This window comes from Enoplosus armatus, chromosome 9 (genome assembly GCF_043641665.1).
Source record: "Enoplosus armatus isolate fEnoArm2 chromosome 9, fEnoArm2.hap1, whole genome shotgun sequence".
Lineage (NCBI taxonomy): Eukaryota > Metazoa > Chordata > Actinopteri > Centrarchiformes > Enoplosidae > Enoplosus > Enoplosus armatus.
Genome location: NC_092188.1, coordinates 6,059,003 through 6,075,855, shown reverse-complemented (window position 1 = coordinate 6,075,855; position 16,853 = coordinate 6,059,003). Strand labels below are relative to the sequence as shown.

At 39.9% G+C, this 16,853-nt stretch overlaps 1 protein-coding gene across 2 annotated transcripts; it reads left to right on the top strand.

Moving 5' to 3' along the window:
* The first annotated feature begins 12,755 nt into the window (after positions 1 to 12,755).
* ethe1 (ETHE1 persulfide dioxygenase) lies at positions 12,756 to 16,853 on the top strand. Of its 2 annotated transcripts, XM_070911997.1 has the most exons (7): positions 12,756 to 13,310; positions 14,202 to 14,346; positions 15,057 to 15,205; positions 15,359 to 15,488; positions 15,689 to 15,778; positions 16,251 to 16,367; positions 16,526 to 16,853. In XM_070911997.1, exons 1-7 carry the CDS (start codon positions 13,101 to 13,103, stop codon positions 16,570 to 16,572), a joined length of 888 nt encoding a protein of 295 aa, XP_070768098.1. In that variant the 5' UTR covers positions 12,756 to 13,100; the 3' UTR covers positions 16,573 to 16,853. The 2 variants fall into 2 exon arrangements, with proteins under 2 accessions (XP_070768098.1, XP_070768099.1); XM_070911998.1 differs by lacking the exon at positions 12,756 to 13,310 and having other exon boundaries at positions 14,220 to 14,342.

The window sequence follows — 16,853 nt, the reverse complement described above, 5'->3', positions numbered from 1 at the left end:
TACAAAATCAGCAGACAGTAAAAAGAGCTTTCATCTAATTTAATGTGTGCATTTATACATGAATACAACATTATTTGCTTTAAATAAGCGTGCATACATGTAAAATCAGTTGTTGTAAATACTAAGTATTGTACAGACCATTGATAATAATAATAATAATGATAATGAACATTTTCTTTGATTGCTTATTTTGTTTTGAAATAATCACCATCAAAATATTTTTTTTTACCCGAAATGCTCAGTATGCAATGTATTTGTAGTAAAATGAAATTAAATAATTAGAATAGAATAAATAAACATATCTGCCAAGTTCAAATGACAAAGCAATCCATGAATGTGCAACTGGTTACAAAATACAAGCAATTTACAAATCCTTTATTTAGGATGTAGGATTGTAAAGTGCATTTTACTCCCCCTCTGCAGCGGCACAGAGGTAGTCAAAATCACTAAAAGCCCCAGTGACTGTAAAGTTATGCAGGTTTTGCGCACATTTGAGCAGTTAGTATTCAGACAGGAGTCCACGTGCACACTTGAGGATTGCCTGGCAAGCTCACAGAGACAACAAGACTCCAGGAATTCACTAGCCAAGAAATAGTCCTGCACACAGCCCTACATTAAACTAATACATGTCCATTTTACACTTTGCTTTTTGTATGGATTAAACAAACAAGATATTATGTATTAAGTAGTGAGTAGAGATGCTGGTAAGGTGATTCTTTTAACCTTTGGACAGCCAGGCTAACTGTCTCCCCTTGTCTCCGGTCTTTATGCTAAGCTAAGCTAACTGGATTCTGGCTCAAGCTTTACATTTAATGGACAGATATGAGAGTGGTATCAATCTTCTCATCTAAAGCGAATAAGCATATTTCCCAAAATGTTGAACTATTCTTTAAAAAAACAAAAACAACCTTCAACCTGTATCATTTACTTATCATTGCTTTACCTTACAGTTAAGAAAGATTCAGAACGTTTTACTGTCACAAGAAAGGATATAAATGTTTGGTTTACTGTCTGTGACTGGAAGCGTCCTGTCAGTAACCCCCACTGATGTGCCTCTCTGCACAGGACAAAAAACAAATGCTATTAAGTCGCAAACATTGCTGCACCTCAAGGGCTGCTGTGGAGAAGCTGAACTGGTAGCACAGGGAGGTGAAGCTGGCAGAGCTGTGTGTATCTGAGGAGTTCAGATTGGTGCGAGTTGCCAGTCAGCCTGATTGGAGTAAACAAGGACTCTGACACCAATACGGGAGCAAGTGAAGCCTGCACGCTTTATTTATTCATTCATTCAGTCAGTGTCATGTGCAGGTGGGGAGGATGCAACTCCTCGCTCGTGTTATAAACAACAAGCAAGAAGTATGTTTTTTAAAACTTCAGCATAGAAATGTTTGTGTGGTTGTATTGTAGATCATTTGTCTGAGGCGGCCCTGGAGTGCACAAAAAACAGTTGACGGAGTAAATAACAAAATCAACACAACAGCAGCTCAGGAAATTGTTTAGCAAGAGTGAAACCATAGTGACATCACAACAGAGGAGTAGTTTGTACATGTTTTTTTCAGTGGCTCTATGGATGGCAATGACTGAATTAGACTGAAATATCTCAACAACTATTGTCATTCAATTGGGTACATTCATGTTTGCTACAGAATGAACTGTAATAACTTTGATGATCATCTGACTTGAGTGCCATTGTTGGGTCAACATTTTAATTTGTCCAATACTTTATTGTTTATGACCAAATACCTGCAAAACTATACATTCCCAGCCTCAGTTGAAGTTTGCGTTTAATGCTAATTAGCAAATGGTAGCATGCTAGCATGGTAAACTAAGATGGGGAACATGGTAGCAACACTAAACACATACATTTATACATGCTAAACATCAGCATGTTATTGTTGTCATTGTGAACATGTTAGCATGCTGACGTTTGGCTAAAAGCCTCACAGAGCCGAAAGCATGAGCACTTGTTATATTTTCTTTCTTTGTTTTGTGAAATTTAACAGCATTCTGTTTTGTGTTTTTAAAGTCATTTTTATTTCATTTATTTGTTGTGTGACATTTCACCTATGATTTTTTAGTTTTGACTTGTTAATTTTATGAAAGGCTTCCAGTTCTTTTTTGTTTATTTTTTGGAAAATGTTGTTCGGCACTTCAGGTCCACCATGTTTACCACGCGGCAGACACAGTGACATACCTGCCCACAGGTGATGCCGTCATGCCTCCTCCACCACGTTTGATCCTTAAAGTGAACTCAGCACCCGGAAGATGCTGAGTAACACCACGACTGGGGATTCTTTGTCGCTGCCAGCACCACGCACTGATGCAGAAATGTGATAGGACGAACAAAATACCCTTGAGAAGACTGGACACACACACACAGACTCATACACACAAGTATGCCTCTTCAGATTCATAATAGGAGTATAATTATTGGATACATATCTCTCAACTATGAGAGATTCAACTCCTTGACTCTGTGTATGTGTGTCTGTCCATGCTGCCATTATGTTCCTCAGTACTTGTGAGTGGGAGCACCTCAGTGGTGTGGTGTACATTACCCTCTGTTATTAAACTCTGACCCAAGCTCACAATTATCTCCATGCATATTTCATAGACGCCCGATGACAAGAGTGCACGTATCCGTTACTGACCTGACTGCTACAGCCTCACCTGTTCTGACCAGAGGAGAAAGATTAAGTTGGAGAGGGAAGAAGAGGAGACTGGAAGGAGAAGGAGGAAGGTGATGAAGGGGGGGGGGCGACACAATGAAAGGATTATGTGGTAACTGAGGAGAGCAATCGCAAGAGAAGAAAGTGACAAGCTGCAGAAACCTGTGCAAGCTGAAGTTGATGGAGTCACGGTAACAGAGCAGATATCTTTGGATTAAAGATGCCCCGGAGCGAGCGGCCGTCTTCGGTGTCTTGTCACTGACTGTGGAGCAGAGATGCATTTCTTTTCCCCACTGTGGTAAAAGCTGTCTTAATAAGCGAAGGAGCCACACTCAGATGAATAATCCCACGCATACAAATGAAGCTGACACATGCAAATCTGTACGGCTGACATTCAGGTGAGAGCACTTGAGAAAATGTTTAGAGTTGGGAAAAACTACCCTGATGTGATAGATGTGAAGATATGAGCCAGTTATGGAGGCTGTAGTAAATTGAACAAACACTGTGTTCAATCACAGATGTCCTCTCTTGCACAGATGTTTGTAATACATAGAAGTTAAAACAACTTTAGTAATATAAGTCACAATTCCTGCGAGAGTACTATTTGTGACCTTATTTTGCAATCAATTTTTTTTCCCGACTATTAGTATTTGCCTCAGAGCAAGCATTTGGATGTTATCCAAGTCATCCTTTTAATTTCTTTTGGGAAAATTCCATCTCATAATTTACCCAGGTTTAATTACCAAGATCCAATCTGACATTTGCAATTCACAAAGCTCTTCTTTAAGTAATGCAAGATAATAAAATGCACTTTAAAATGCCATATTAGACTCATTCTATATTATGTGAGAATATCAGTATCTCAAACTTTCTCACAGAAGTATTATTCCAAACTCATGTTTTATCGTCACTTTTGTTTCTTTTGCAGGACTCAGGTGAGGTTTCAGGGTCTCCGTTCATTTCCGTGTCCCTCCTCTCAGCGCAGCCATGTCTGAAATACAGCCGATTGTATCCAAACCAGCACATGTATGCTGCTAATCAGAACCCACAAGCTATACACTATCACCCCAAAGAACATGAACTCTAACTTTGACCATACTCTGCATTTCATGGCCTCTACCAGCAACTTTACAAGTATGGATTTGCATGTCCAAACAGGCAGCACCGGCATTTCTGATGCACAGCAGCCAGTTGTTCCGTCAATCTATCCGTCCCTTAAGCACTGGTCATCAACGTCTTTTCAAAGTCCAACCAGTCATGAAGTATTGAGTATATCGTCTCTGGTCCCTTCTACAGTCCTCACACTCATGCCTCTCTATAAACCTGCAGCCAATGGAAACTTAAACTCAGAGCCTCCATCTTTTTCTGAAGTAACATCAGAGCCTCAACTTTCAGTAACTTCTTCTCCCTCTGGGTCCTCAGAGGCCCAAGATCAAAAAACCCTGTCTTCACCACTTCCTTGTAGCGATAATCTCCAGGAAGTTCAGAGGAGGAAACCGTCAGATGGAGGTCCACTGGAGGAGGGATCAGTAGGTCTCATGTTACCCAAAGATCCCCCTGATGAAGAGCCAGGTATGGTAATAATTAAGGGTGTTGGTTCAATTTGGAGTTTTGACGAGGCCCAAAAGGCCGGCCTGACGTGGACACACCTTTCCACATACATTTGTTCATTTTTGGTTTTGCCCCCAAATTAAGGGAAATCTTAAAGAAATAATTCAACATTTTGGGAAATACACTTATTTCAATAGTTAGACGTAAAGATTGATACCATTCTTATGGGTTGAGGTTAGGGATCTGTGCAGGGAAGTTAAGTTCTTCCACATCAAACTGGGAAAAGCATTTCTTTATTGAGTTATGCGGAAACAAACTGCTGCCTCAATGTGGGAAACACTGTTGTCTAAAATATCACAGTATGCTAAAGCATTGAAGTTTGACATTTGAGGAAAAACGCCTATTTTCTTTCTTGGCTGGGCTGGCGGGGCAGATTGGCACAATTTGCTTTAAACTTGAGGATTACGTATCTTTTTACTTGTATTTTGTTTTTAGCCATGCTAGTGGCATGGCAACGTTGGCCTGTCAGATCACCGCTTTGGTCCTGACTAAAATATCTCAACAACTACCAGATGCATTGAGATAAGATTTTGTACAGACATTCATGGTCCCCAAGGGATAAAGCCTCCTGACTTTGGTGATCAATGACTTTTCCTCTAGTGCCTCCAGCAAGTTGACACTTTTGGCTTTTACTAAAATATCTCAACAAGCTTTGCATGGTTTGCCATGAAATTTGGCTGTATGGTCACCAGAGGATGAATTGTGATGACTCTGACTTTTCCTCTAGTGCCACCATCAGGTTGACATTCGTGATTTTGACTGAAATATCTTTTGGATGAATAGCCATGACATTTGGTACTGACATTCATGTTCCCCTCAGGAAGAACTGTAATGAATTATGATCTCTTGACTTTTCATCTAACGCCACCATCAGGTCAAAATGTCCAGTTCTTTGGTTTTGGTTTACCTCAGAGCCACTAGCATGGCAGTAGAGTCTTCGTCTTCTTGTTGCTTAAATCAAAATGATAATCTGTTGCTACATCTCATACGTACACTCAGTAGTAGTACGTTAATGATCCACACACATCAGCTTTGCATCCCTGAAAATCTGATCTCTGCGTACAGATAATGAATCCCTGTGGATAAATTATTCATTGTGTATCTTAAAACAAAAATACATAGACAAGGGCCTATATATTGAAAAGATCAGAAAGTAAAAGCTAGAGCTCTAAACACACTCCCAGGTTCCTCACCTGCACAGACAGGTCTGTACAATCTGCTCCCCTGGCTGTTCTTGTCTTTTCAAGTGATGATATACATGGTGTTCATCTTTTATAGTCAAACAGCCAAGATTTGGCCCAAGGTTTCACCACCTACTACATAATACAGTGATTATCTTCCTTGCCAGTTCTTCAAAGGTGTTGGAGACACTTCTGCTCCATCTCGTTTCAAGATCCTATTGTTAGAGTGCCCCATATACAGGTTTCATTTTTCACACTAGTGTAGATGTCTTGCGTTTTTCCATAAAGATAAATCATAGCTACTGTTGCGATAGGATTGTCTCCACTGTGCGCTGTTCGCTCACTTCTGGAAATGTCTGTGATTTCTTCACGCATGCTATTTTTCATCCTCTCCCTAGAAAGCAGCCTTCATCCACTGCTTCAAATTTCTTATCAGCTCTTAGACGAGATAGATACAATTACATTTCCTACGGTTTCTCCAAGCCTCAGTAATAACACCATAATGTGGGATAGTGCTGGCGTGTGCAATCAATTTTACTGATATTCGACCTCAAAGTGGCCTTTGATACTATTGGTCACAATATCTTTTAAAGGGCTCATGGCGACGGCTCTACCCTAGATTGGATTGCATCACATCTAACAAATAAAAAAAGTGGTGAAATACTGGTGAAAATGTTTCATCATTCCCAAGAGGCCTATTCTCGGACATATGGTATTAATTATCCCCCTCAGGTGTGTCGTTTTTATTTGTCTAGGCAGATTAACTTTTGGGAAGGTTGTGGATAGATGGCAAAACATTTTCTTGCAATTTTATTTCTAGAATTTAAATTGGCCCATAGCCTTTAGTAAACTAAAGTACTATGCAACATGTTAAGCAGTTCCTTGCCTCATTTTTTTCTCTTCAAACTAAGAATCTCTCCCGATGCTTTCATTTCGCAGCCTCTCATTTGTTTTAGGCAATCCATTGCATCTCAGCTTCAGGCACATAGTGGAGGATAAACCCCTTTTTATTAGCTTATCCACCAGTTTACTTTAATGAATAGTGTTTGTCACACTCGTTGCATACAATCATAGTATGAAGTATCAGGATCGACTCATTTACCACAACATCACCGTCAGTCCCCCTGCTCCCGCAGAATGTTGCCGTGAGGCTTTCATCAAAAAACTAGCAGTTCCACGTTTCTCCAGCCCTCGTCCGCCTCAGGTGGATGTCAGTCAAGCATAAAATTGATTTCCACATTTTTTATCTACAAGGCATTGCATGCAGCTCATGCTTTACCTCATATTATTGATGTTCTGTTCTCAATTTACTCAGGTCCTCTGAACTGAGCCTTTTTATGGTCAATTTTTTAAGTGTCGGCCCAAAGACCCTTCAGGCAGCTTGCCTCTAAACGCTAGACTGACCAGCTCAGCCTCTTGTTTTTAAGAAATAACTTCCAACACACCTTTCTCTTCCTCTTTGTTGGTATGAATACATTTTGCATACTTGCAGGTGCTACACAAATAATGTTTACTTTCTCACATCGCTCTTTTCATAGTCTCTCTATTAGTATGAATTATTCCAAATTATAAATTATTTAAATAGGCTATAACCAATATTTTACACTTACAATGGTATGGAGACCCAAACCTGTCTCTAAATGTTGAGAAAGATGAAGTCAGCCTTCAATATGGTTGAAAGACTTATTCATCTCTTTATTTATTATTTATCTGTAGGTTCAGAGCCTCAAGCCTGTTCATCTCGTGAGCTGTTACTGATTGTGAGCTTACCCATCTTCATCAAACTGGTCATCACCTCTGCTCTCTTAGGTAACCGACTGCACCTGTCTCCGTTAGTCTTTTACACAACTTCAGATGTATTGATTGAATGTGCTCGAAGCTCTATTAATATACCAGTAGTACGTTGAATTCATCAGGTAAAAACACAGACCAGATTTAATCTTGTGAGGGTTTTTCTGTGATTAGTAATTAAGTAAGAATAAAATCTAATTTTATGGGTTTTACACATTCACTTTGTCAGTTAATATGTTCTGTCTGAAGCTTTCTCCTGAATTTTGGATGAATCTAAATGATTTATCAAGAAAACTGAATCAAAAGGGAAAATAGAGAATATTTGACAGTCTTTGAAACACGTAGAGTCAAAATAATTGGGGTTCAACATTTGAACAGTGATGACAGGGAATCTGTGTATCGGTGACTTTTGATCATTTGAATTCTGTGATGATTCTGAGATTCGATTCTTTGAGTTAACTTAGTGTGTCATGTCACTGCTTCTCTTCTCTCTTGAATTAGTCAAGTTCCTGGCGTTCCCCTCTGAGTTAGGTGAATCACCTCCTCTCTGTGGTGTGAAGGGGAACTGCAGCATCCCAACTGAGCTGCCTTTTCTGCCGAAGAATCCAGGGAACCAGACAGGGAACATCACTGCAGGTAGAGAATATAAGAAATACATTGATTAAAGGCTGTGGGGGCTTTAATATTAATGTCATTCTAATTCTCTGCTATCTTGGACAGACGATGATTATTACATATCCATCAGCTGTCTGGCAGTTATTACCACAAGTTTAATAGTCCTATCACCGAAGGGGCTTTATTGGAATATTACCATAATTATTCGCTATATTAAACTGCTAATATACTCTGCTAAAATAATCTCTGTAGACTGGTAGTTCTTACCTTATCTCATCAAGTGTTATTGCAGGTGTCAGTATCTTCTTGTCTTTGGCTCTTTTCACTTAGCACACATCCCTTCTCATTCATCTTCTCTCACCCAGACTGCCCAGATCTGGGGAGCGATGGCCGACGTATTGTTGGGGGGACGTTGGCGGCCGAGGACAAGTGGGGCTGGCAGGTCAGCATGCACTGGAGAGGGAAACACGTCTGTGGAGGGGCCATCGTCTCCCCTCGCTGGGTCATCACTGCAGCTCACTGCTTTGTTGAGTAAGAGGTGGACATGGGGAATGAAAGTAAGAAAGATGGGTCGTCAGTTAAGGGACAAAAAAGCTCAACGTTAGATGCAACCAGGTAGTGCTGCATCCTGTCTGCGTATCCACAGTCCTCAGTAGGGGGGGCTGTTATCAAGGCCAAATTGGACAAATCCAAGTTAATTCTATGTTCTGATCTAATTGGGTTCAAGTCAAGAGCAGGTACATTGAAGGCAATTTAATACCCCTGTCAATGCATTTTGCATATTTTTAAAACCAGAACAGCAGAGTTTATTGAGCATCGCAGACGTAGATCTGTCTGCAGGGGCTCTCTACTCCACCCTTGAACATTTCATTCAGATTTTGAGCAATCAATGCACTTTGAGCACCTCTACAAATTATGAGTGGCTCATTGAATTGTTTGTAGTGCTGAAGCAAAAATATCATTGTTCAAGAACGGAGTGCAGTTTGGTCAGTAAAATATGATTTACTTTCATTTATTAAGAAGTTATATAAAGCACTTGGAATTACTTAATATTATTGTAATAATATATTGTAGTAATATTACCACTATTAAGTAATATTACTTTAATTAGCTTAAATAGTTACAAATATAATACAATTAAGAATTATTAGTGACATTTTCTCCCCGCTAAGAACTCGCAACACTTGAAATGCTCAGTTTTTTATACCTCAGTACTTGAGAGCCAATTTGGGCTTTTTCCAATGTAATAAAATAGAGCATTTAAAGCGGGCTACAACAGTGTGTGCTTGGCAGGCAGAAATGACATACAATCTTTTGGACTCAGCACAAGAGAGATGTGTGTTTTGCTCATTAATTGATAGCGCTGTTTCAAGTAATGTAAGCCAATAGCCAATGGCCCACAGCAATTCTCATCTGACAATCAGCAGTATACATATCAAGACCAGACATCATCAGAGTAAAAACAGCATCAGCATAGTTGACAGTCTCTCACAGTAAGATAAAAACAGGCATTGATCAGTGCACACTGGGGCTACTTAACTTGGACTCACACTGCTGTTTCTGCAGGAATAACATGCTTGAAGTGGCCAACTGGCTGGTGGTGGTGGACACAGTCAGCATCACAGACAACTCTCTGGGGAAACGTTACAGAGCACTGCAGATCCTCCACCACCCTCGCTTCAACAGATACAACAACGACTATGACGTAGGCCTGCTGCGCACCGTCACTGACATGGACATGAGAGGTAAGAGGAGGTGGCTCCATCTGTTGGCAGGGCTGGGCAAAAACACATCAAGTACCTTGTTACACTTCGTAAATACTGTAGGCTAATTTGCCTTAGAGAGGGATTTCAAAAATAAGCTATTAATGATTAATTTAGGATACCCTAAAATGGATAATACTATTACTGCTACAATCCATAATTCAGTTTACTTCATAATGTATGGGTACAAACATGCTTTGAAAAAGATTTTTAAAAAATGACAATCAAGGTAATGGTGCAACTGCATCTTCTTAAAGCTAACTAGTTACTTGTCAATCTGTCCAGTGTGTTTATTTTTTTTCTTCTCAAAGCCCAGTTAAAAAACACTCCACAAAGGAAACAAAAAGACTAAATCCACAATAAAAATGTTAAACGCTTGTAAGGAAAGCAACAGAAGTGACTGACAAGTATGTAGAGGAACTTGGCAGGGAAATAACATGCGGTCTCATAACCATCATACATGTGATAACCTTCATGTCTTCATTGCTTTTCTTATAAATGTAAGATTATGTCTTAATCTCATTACTGTGTGCTGTTTGTAGGTGGGGTCCGGCCGGTCTGCTTACCCAGTCCGAGCGAGTCCTTCCCTCCTGGAGCAGCCTGTTGGATCACAGGCTGGGGATATATTCATGAAGGAGGTGTGTTACACTGACGCAAACCCTCTGATTGTGCTTTTTATACCTGGCCGCACTGAAACACATTTTGAAATTTTAAATGATGACACAAAGTGAAAAGCAGACTTTATCCTTGTAATTTGCTCCTCTGGCCCCTGGTAGCTTCTTAGTCTGTGAGGGAACTATTGGGCTTGTTGCCTGCAAATCCATTAATTACTCAGAGTTTACATACTTGTGAACTTGCAGCTCTTTACTTGCAATAGCACATCATTGTAATTAAAAGGCATTTTCTTAACCTCCTTTTCATGCAGACTCTTACATCACAGTTACTGTCTAGGCTTTCTTTACTCCCCTCTCTTTCTGTTCTCTGCCAGGCTTTGTGTCAGATGAGCTAAGGCAGGCTCAGGTCAAGATAGTAGCTCAAACCGTCTGCTCCCACCCGAGCGTCTACGGCGTGTACCTAACTCCTCGAATGATTTGTGCTGGCACCATGGGCGGAGGTGTGGACTCCTGCCAGGTATACACCCAGTGATATATCACCTCCATATAAACCTACCCGATACAGGTTTATGAATAACTTTACAAAAGATCAGAGGTCAAACTTGCACCGGTAAATGTGCAAACATTGTTCAAAACTTTTCCTTTATTGGTTACTAAATGATTTGGTACTGTTTTAAGGGAGACAGCGGTGGACCCCTTGTGTGTAAGACAGCCAGTGGGGACTGGAGGCTGGCAGGGGTAGTGAGCTGGGGAGAGGGCTGTGGACGGCGCAATAAACCAGGCGTCTACAGCAGAGTAACCCAACTGATCCACTGGGTCGAAAGATATGTAGAGGTACTGTACATAGGGGATGTCCCTCTCGGTCCCACAGTATGAATGTGTTACGATCACAGTCAGTCAAGCTTTGTTCAGTGATTTTACACTTTAGTTATAGCTGTGTCACATAGATTGGATTGTTTATGTGCTGTTCTCAGATTTTAAATGGAAATGATATCGGCCTTGGAAACAGATGATTTACAAGCTGAGCAAGTCGTAACTCTTGTGATTGTCATATAAACAAAATGTTATTTTCAAAAATGGAGAAAGTACTTGCTTTTTTTCTACTCATCCTCCCCAGTATCTACTGTTCAAACCAGGTTTTTGACCATTTTGTTTAACACTATTCTCTAGTGGAGGCAAAAGTAATGGTGATACAAATCAGTAAGCAGAGACAGTAAATACACTAATTGGCCCATTAAGGCTTGCTGGATGAGAGCATTGAATGGCATGTGTTATACAGACAGAGGTAGAATGCACTCTAACCATACAATACACTTACATTCAATACAGTTCCTTCAAGGAAATAAACTATATTTTATGTTGATGCTGGCATTTTCATTTTTCAATTTTTGCCACAGGACAAACCAGAGGAAGCGGAGGAGACCACAACAGCCATGACCGACACCTCACTAAAACCTGATACTTAATAAACAATAAAGAAGCAAATCACCTGTATCTGCTTGTTTGTGTTGTTTGTTATACAATGAACAAAAAATATCATTATAATAGTATGGCAATAGGCTTATAAAGTGTCCCACTCAGTACATATCTTTGTCACAATACTTGAAAAACAAATTAACAAATGTAACCCTATCAGTCCCTCACTGTTTAAGTGAGGCTCGCACATGAACCAAACCTTATCATTTTCTGCCTGTCTTATTTATTAGTTATGAGGCTGTTAAGCTCATTGTTGCTGTCAATTTCACCAAAAACCTCACAGAGTTCAGTGATTAGTTGTGTTCGGTAATGAGCTGTAATACTTTTCAAGGCAAACCTAAATTATATAATGTGTATATATATATATATATATATATAATCCATTATAAATCTTGACTGCAACTATTCAAATAGTCCTGGTTATTCTGAAAAAGAAAATGTGCAATACATCCATATTTGAAGCTAATGAGAGACCCTGAGAGGCAACTAACTGGACGTAGGGAAAACAAACCTTTTGACCTGGCACTGAAAGGGTTGCCAAAAACTAAAAAACAAACAAAACAATACCAGTCTAGAAATGGTGATCAATTTCAGTTATCAACTCTATATCAATGTCGGTTTTGGTCACAAAAACCCAGTTTGGGTTGGGCAGTAACATACTATATAGTCCTTGGTGATGAGAAAAGACCTTACCAAAAGCTTTTCCTTCTGTTTGTTTTGTTGTTTGCTATTCTTTACTGTTGATTTGGTAATAACAAACACTGACATATATATATATCTATATATATATATATATAGATATATATATAATTTATACAAATTTTCAACCAAGACGTTTTTGCATAGCACTTTTTATGTAGCATTATAACCAGATTTAGCTTGGGTGGTGTGAGACTGCCTGATAAAGTCAACAGTCACGTAGGCCACTGCTGCAGTCGACGCTAGTATTGTGTATGTGGCGTGCGTGCGTGCGTGCATAGCCACTGGCACGCGTCTGATCGTGCAGGAACTCATCTGCCCCGCGCAGACGCGTCTGGAGGTAGTTGACCTGCAGGACTGTTGTGGACTTTCCTTGTTGCTCAATAACAAACACTGGTTATGGCACCAGTTACAGCCGCTGTAAAAGCGAGTGACACTGCAACACCAGTATTGTCTCTGGGTTCATCCAAGCTGAGGGTTTAGCTTTCTAACGCCTCTGAGCTGTGAGTTTTCTTGTAGGGAATCTGACATTTTTCTTCCTTAAGCTGAAGGCAAACGCGGTCACGGGCTCTCGGCAGCAGCCACTGAAGTGCCTACGTGCGTCTGAACTGTTGTTGAATGTCATTTGTCCCACTTGAGGTAAATATCTGGTAGTGCACTCAAGGACATTAACGACGAACGGGAATGTGCTCGGTAACAACGTGGGTGAAACCCGTTCAACGGGCTCTGGCTCTCACGCTTCGCCTCAGAGCAAACACCGAGGGCTCGAGTTACGCAGCAGCCGAGTGCAGGCGCTTCTCACCCGGCGTAAGTACTGGCATTAACCCGCTACGAGCTACCAGCAGATCGTACTGCTCCAGGATGGCGCTGACCGAAGGACTGCTCTTCAGACAAGTAGGTTCACATTAATGTTTGTGGTTTTGCCTCAGTATGTTATTTTGTCAGGTCCAACACGTGAAGAGCAGCAATGTTTTTAAATATTTTTGTTTCTAGCTAACGTTAGCGTTAGTAGGGAGTTAGCCGTTAGCTTAATTATCCTACTGTTAAGTTACATTCAACGTTGTAGTTTCTTTTTAATTGTTTAAATTTAGTTATCGGATTTATCTCTGTGGATTGTGGTCAGCCAAACAGACCCCTTACCTCACTCAAACTGCTCAATGTTTTTGCAATAACGTTGCAAACCCGATGACTGTAACGTTACTGTAGATGTGCTGTAATGTTGTGGCTGAAGCATGACGACATTGCAATGGACATGAAGGCACGCGTCTTGTCCAGCCTGATGCATGAGGTTACAACACATGAGAGTTGTTTTTATTGTTTACTATCATTTGTCTATTATCATGTTCTATTATCATGTTAAGTTTGAATATCTACATTTCCATGGCAACAAACTAAACTAAATCTGCTGATGAGAACCGTGTGATACGTTCAAAAGCTCCAGAACAAGCCAGTAAGAGGACCTTGAGTTGAGACTGTTTTTTCAACTACATATTTTTTGTAAGTAAAAAAAGAGTAAAGGTTTCCTCTTATGTACAGTATTAAATACATGTCCTTTGGTTATAAACACTAAATATTTATTTATCACTAACACTGCAAACTTTCCAAATACTTAAAAAAAAAGCTTTGCATTGACAACAAGTGTCTCCACATCATTATCTGTTCTTTTATCTCTCTATCTCACACACTATCAGAGGACAAGGGGGGGGGGGGGCATCATTACTACCCGCTTTTGTACTTTATTGCTGAGTCACTCCAGTGCCCTCTCCTGTTTTTTTTCCTGTTCAGCTGTTTGAGTCGGGTAGCAGCACCTACACCTACCTGCTGGCAGACACAGAGACCAAGGAGGCGGTCCTCATCGATCCTGTACTGGAGACCATTGACAGGGACATGAAGCTCATACATGAACTGGGGCTCAATCTAAAACTGGCAGGTATCTTAACTTCCTGTGGCTGGACTAAGAGATATGGTGTTATTCCATACATTTTTAAATATCAGTGCCCCATCTTTACCATTGTCTTTTGTTTATTTAAGTACATGTCCACCGCACATTATCCGATGAACTGTAATGTGTAGGTTGACTCAAGGATAATTTGGCCCCCGTACTGGGAACAGTTAGCTTTGGGCAAAACTCCTCAGATTCTGTTGCTAATTCTGCAAAGTAATGGGCAACTTTGCTCAGGAGCAAGGTTATTATAGCCCCGGAATAAAGTCACATCTATATTCTGTGTGCTTATATGAAACCTCATTACTATGAACTCCGTTAGGCCAATTGTACTGTAGATTGTGGGTTATTCATGTTACAAGATTTTCAGATGGCTGAAATGAGTATCACAATGTTAATGAGATTGTTTTTTCAATATTGCTGCAAGACTACATGTAAAATAACAGATGTTCAGTACAATGACCTGGGTTCCACTGTTATCCATTACAACAGACACAACTCTATACACATATAAAACAAAAAACCTTAATTAAAAACACAAGATAGTTTTTTTATTCAAATTATCTTGAGATTATTAATTTGGACAACATCAGTTTGTAAAATGATAACATAAAACCATTCCACCAGCTGTTATATATGATAATATTGAATTACTGCCAACCCCTTTGGTGAACCACGCTATTTTCTTTTTGTGATAGTAAACACCCACTGCCATGCGGACCACATCACAAGCACTGGGCTGATGAAGAAAAGATTGGTCGGGCTGAAGAGTGCAATCTGCAAATTCAGTGGTGCCTCTGCTGATATCCTCCTGTCAGAGGGAGACAAGATCACCTTTGGAAAACATGTAAGAACAACAGATGACTTATTTCACTGCATGAGATCAATCCATACAACCCTGACTTTATCATCTGTTGCTCTGTAAAGACCTGAAATATTTTAGTTGAACCTGCTTGATAAAATCATGTTTACATGCCTTGAGTTGACCTTTGTCACCCAGCATCTGACAGTGAGAGAGACACCGGGACACACTGATGGGTGTATGGTGCTGGTGTTGGGGGATCAGAGCATGGCTTTTACTGGAGACGCGCTGCTCATCAGAGGCTGTGGCAGGACGGACTTCCAGCAGGGTAGACATACACTTTTACTTGGTGCTAATAATCTCACATTAAATGCCTTGTTTAGCTGGAATTTAAATTCCTGACACACTGGCCGAAAGAGAAAACATTTATCTTTGTAATGCTGCTAGAGGAACACAAGGTGGCAATATTGCATCTGTTTTCTTTTTGGACTTGTCTAATCTATGCCAAATGTTGTCTCTCTTATTCAGGCAGCGCTAACAAGCTCTATGAGTCGGTCCATAAGAAGATCTTTACTCTGCCTGACCAGTGCCTCGTCTACCCAGCACATGACTACTTAGGTTGGCTGATAACCCACACATCTGAACGTTTATGTCATATCTCATCGTTACGCACATAAGACAGATTTAAAGCAGCGCCACAGTATTATAAAGCCAGTATTTTCCCATCTGCAGCAGATATGATACACATGTTGTTACAAGAGTGTACAAATGCAAGTGTCAACAAGTCAAGCTTTTCAGACATGTCTCCTGTAATAATAATTTTGTTGCTAATTTGATACTTATATAAAGTGAAAATAGATCAGAAAAATGCAATTTCACAATCAAATATCAGTCAGAAATTATATGTGATGCATACTGAATTTTAAGCTGAAATCATCTGATACAAGTGAGTATGCTGATCTATCTATTTCTCTGCTCGCATTGAATATTATATTTCTTTTGATTGATCAGTGAAGTTGAACCGTCTGATAAACATCAAGACCGCAGTTACCATGGATGATATATTGGGCTGTCTGTCTTTGTGTTTCAGGTCAGACGGTGTCCACGGTTGGTGAGGAGCGCAAGTTTAACCCACGCTTGACCAAGAGCCTGGAAGAGTTTGTGAACATCATGAACAACCTGAATCTCCCGAGGCCTGCGAAAATAGGTATCAAAAACTCTTTTATTCTATAGTCCAACTTCCACCCATGCTCTGTTAGAAAAGACGAGTCTAATTCCTGGGTTGTAACACCTCAGTGCCCATTCATTGAAATATCACCTTACTTCTATTTCTGAAAACAGTTTGCATTTCTTCTTCCTTTGCAGATATTTCAGTGCCTGCTAATCTGGTTTGCGGAGTACACCAAGTCTGAATGTCCTGTAAAAGGGAGGATTTTAATCAAATCAACTACATCATAGCAAAGCAATTAACATGTACATGTTTGTATCTGAGTAGGGTTAACCAAAAACTGCTTACCGTAAAGTGCTTTAATATGTGTATTTATGTAAATTGTCACTTGGAGTGCAACTACTGACATTGTGATCATGCTAATAATAAAAATGCAATCAGTTCTGTTTTAACTGATATGAGTGCTAAATATCTGTACATGAGGAAAAACCAATATATAATTTTTTTGTATTTTCATTAAATTTA

Bases quoted from the DNA above. Each gene is read 5' to 3' on its own strand.
- ethe1 (XM_070911997.1), top strand. From the start codon at position 13,101: ATGTGCTCGGTAACAACGTGGGTGAAACCCGTTCAACGGGCTCTGGCT. The intron at 13,311-14,201 runs GTAGGTTCACAT...TTTCCTGTTCAG, and splicing joins AAGGACTGCTCTTCAGACAA to CTGTTTGAGTCGGGTAGCAG. The intron at 16,368-16,525 runs GTATCAAAAACT...CTTCCTTTGCAG, and splicing joins CCCGAGGCCTGCGAAAATAG to ATATTTCAGTGCCTGCTAAT.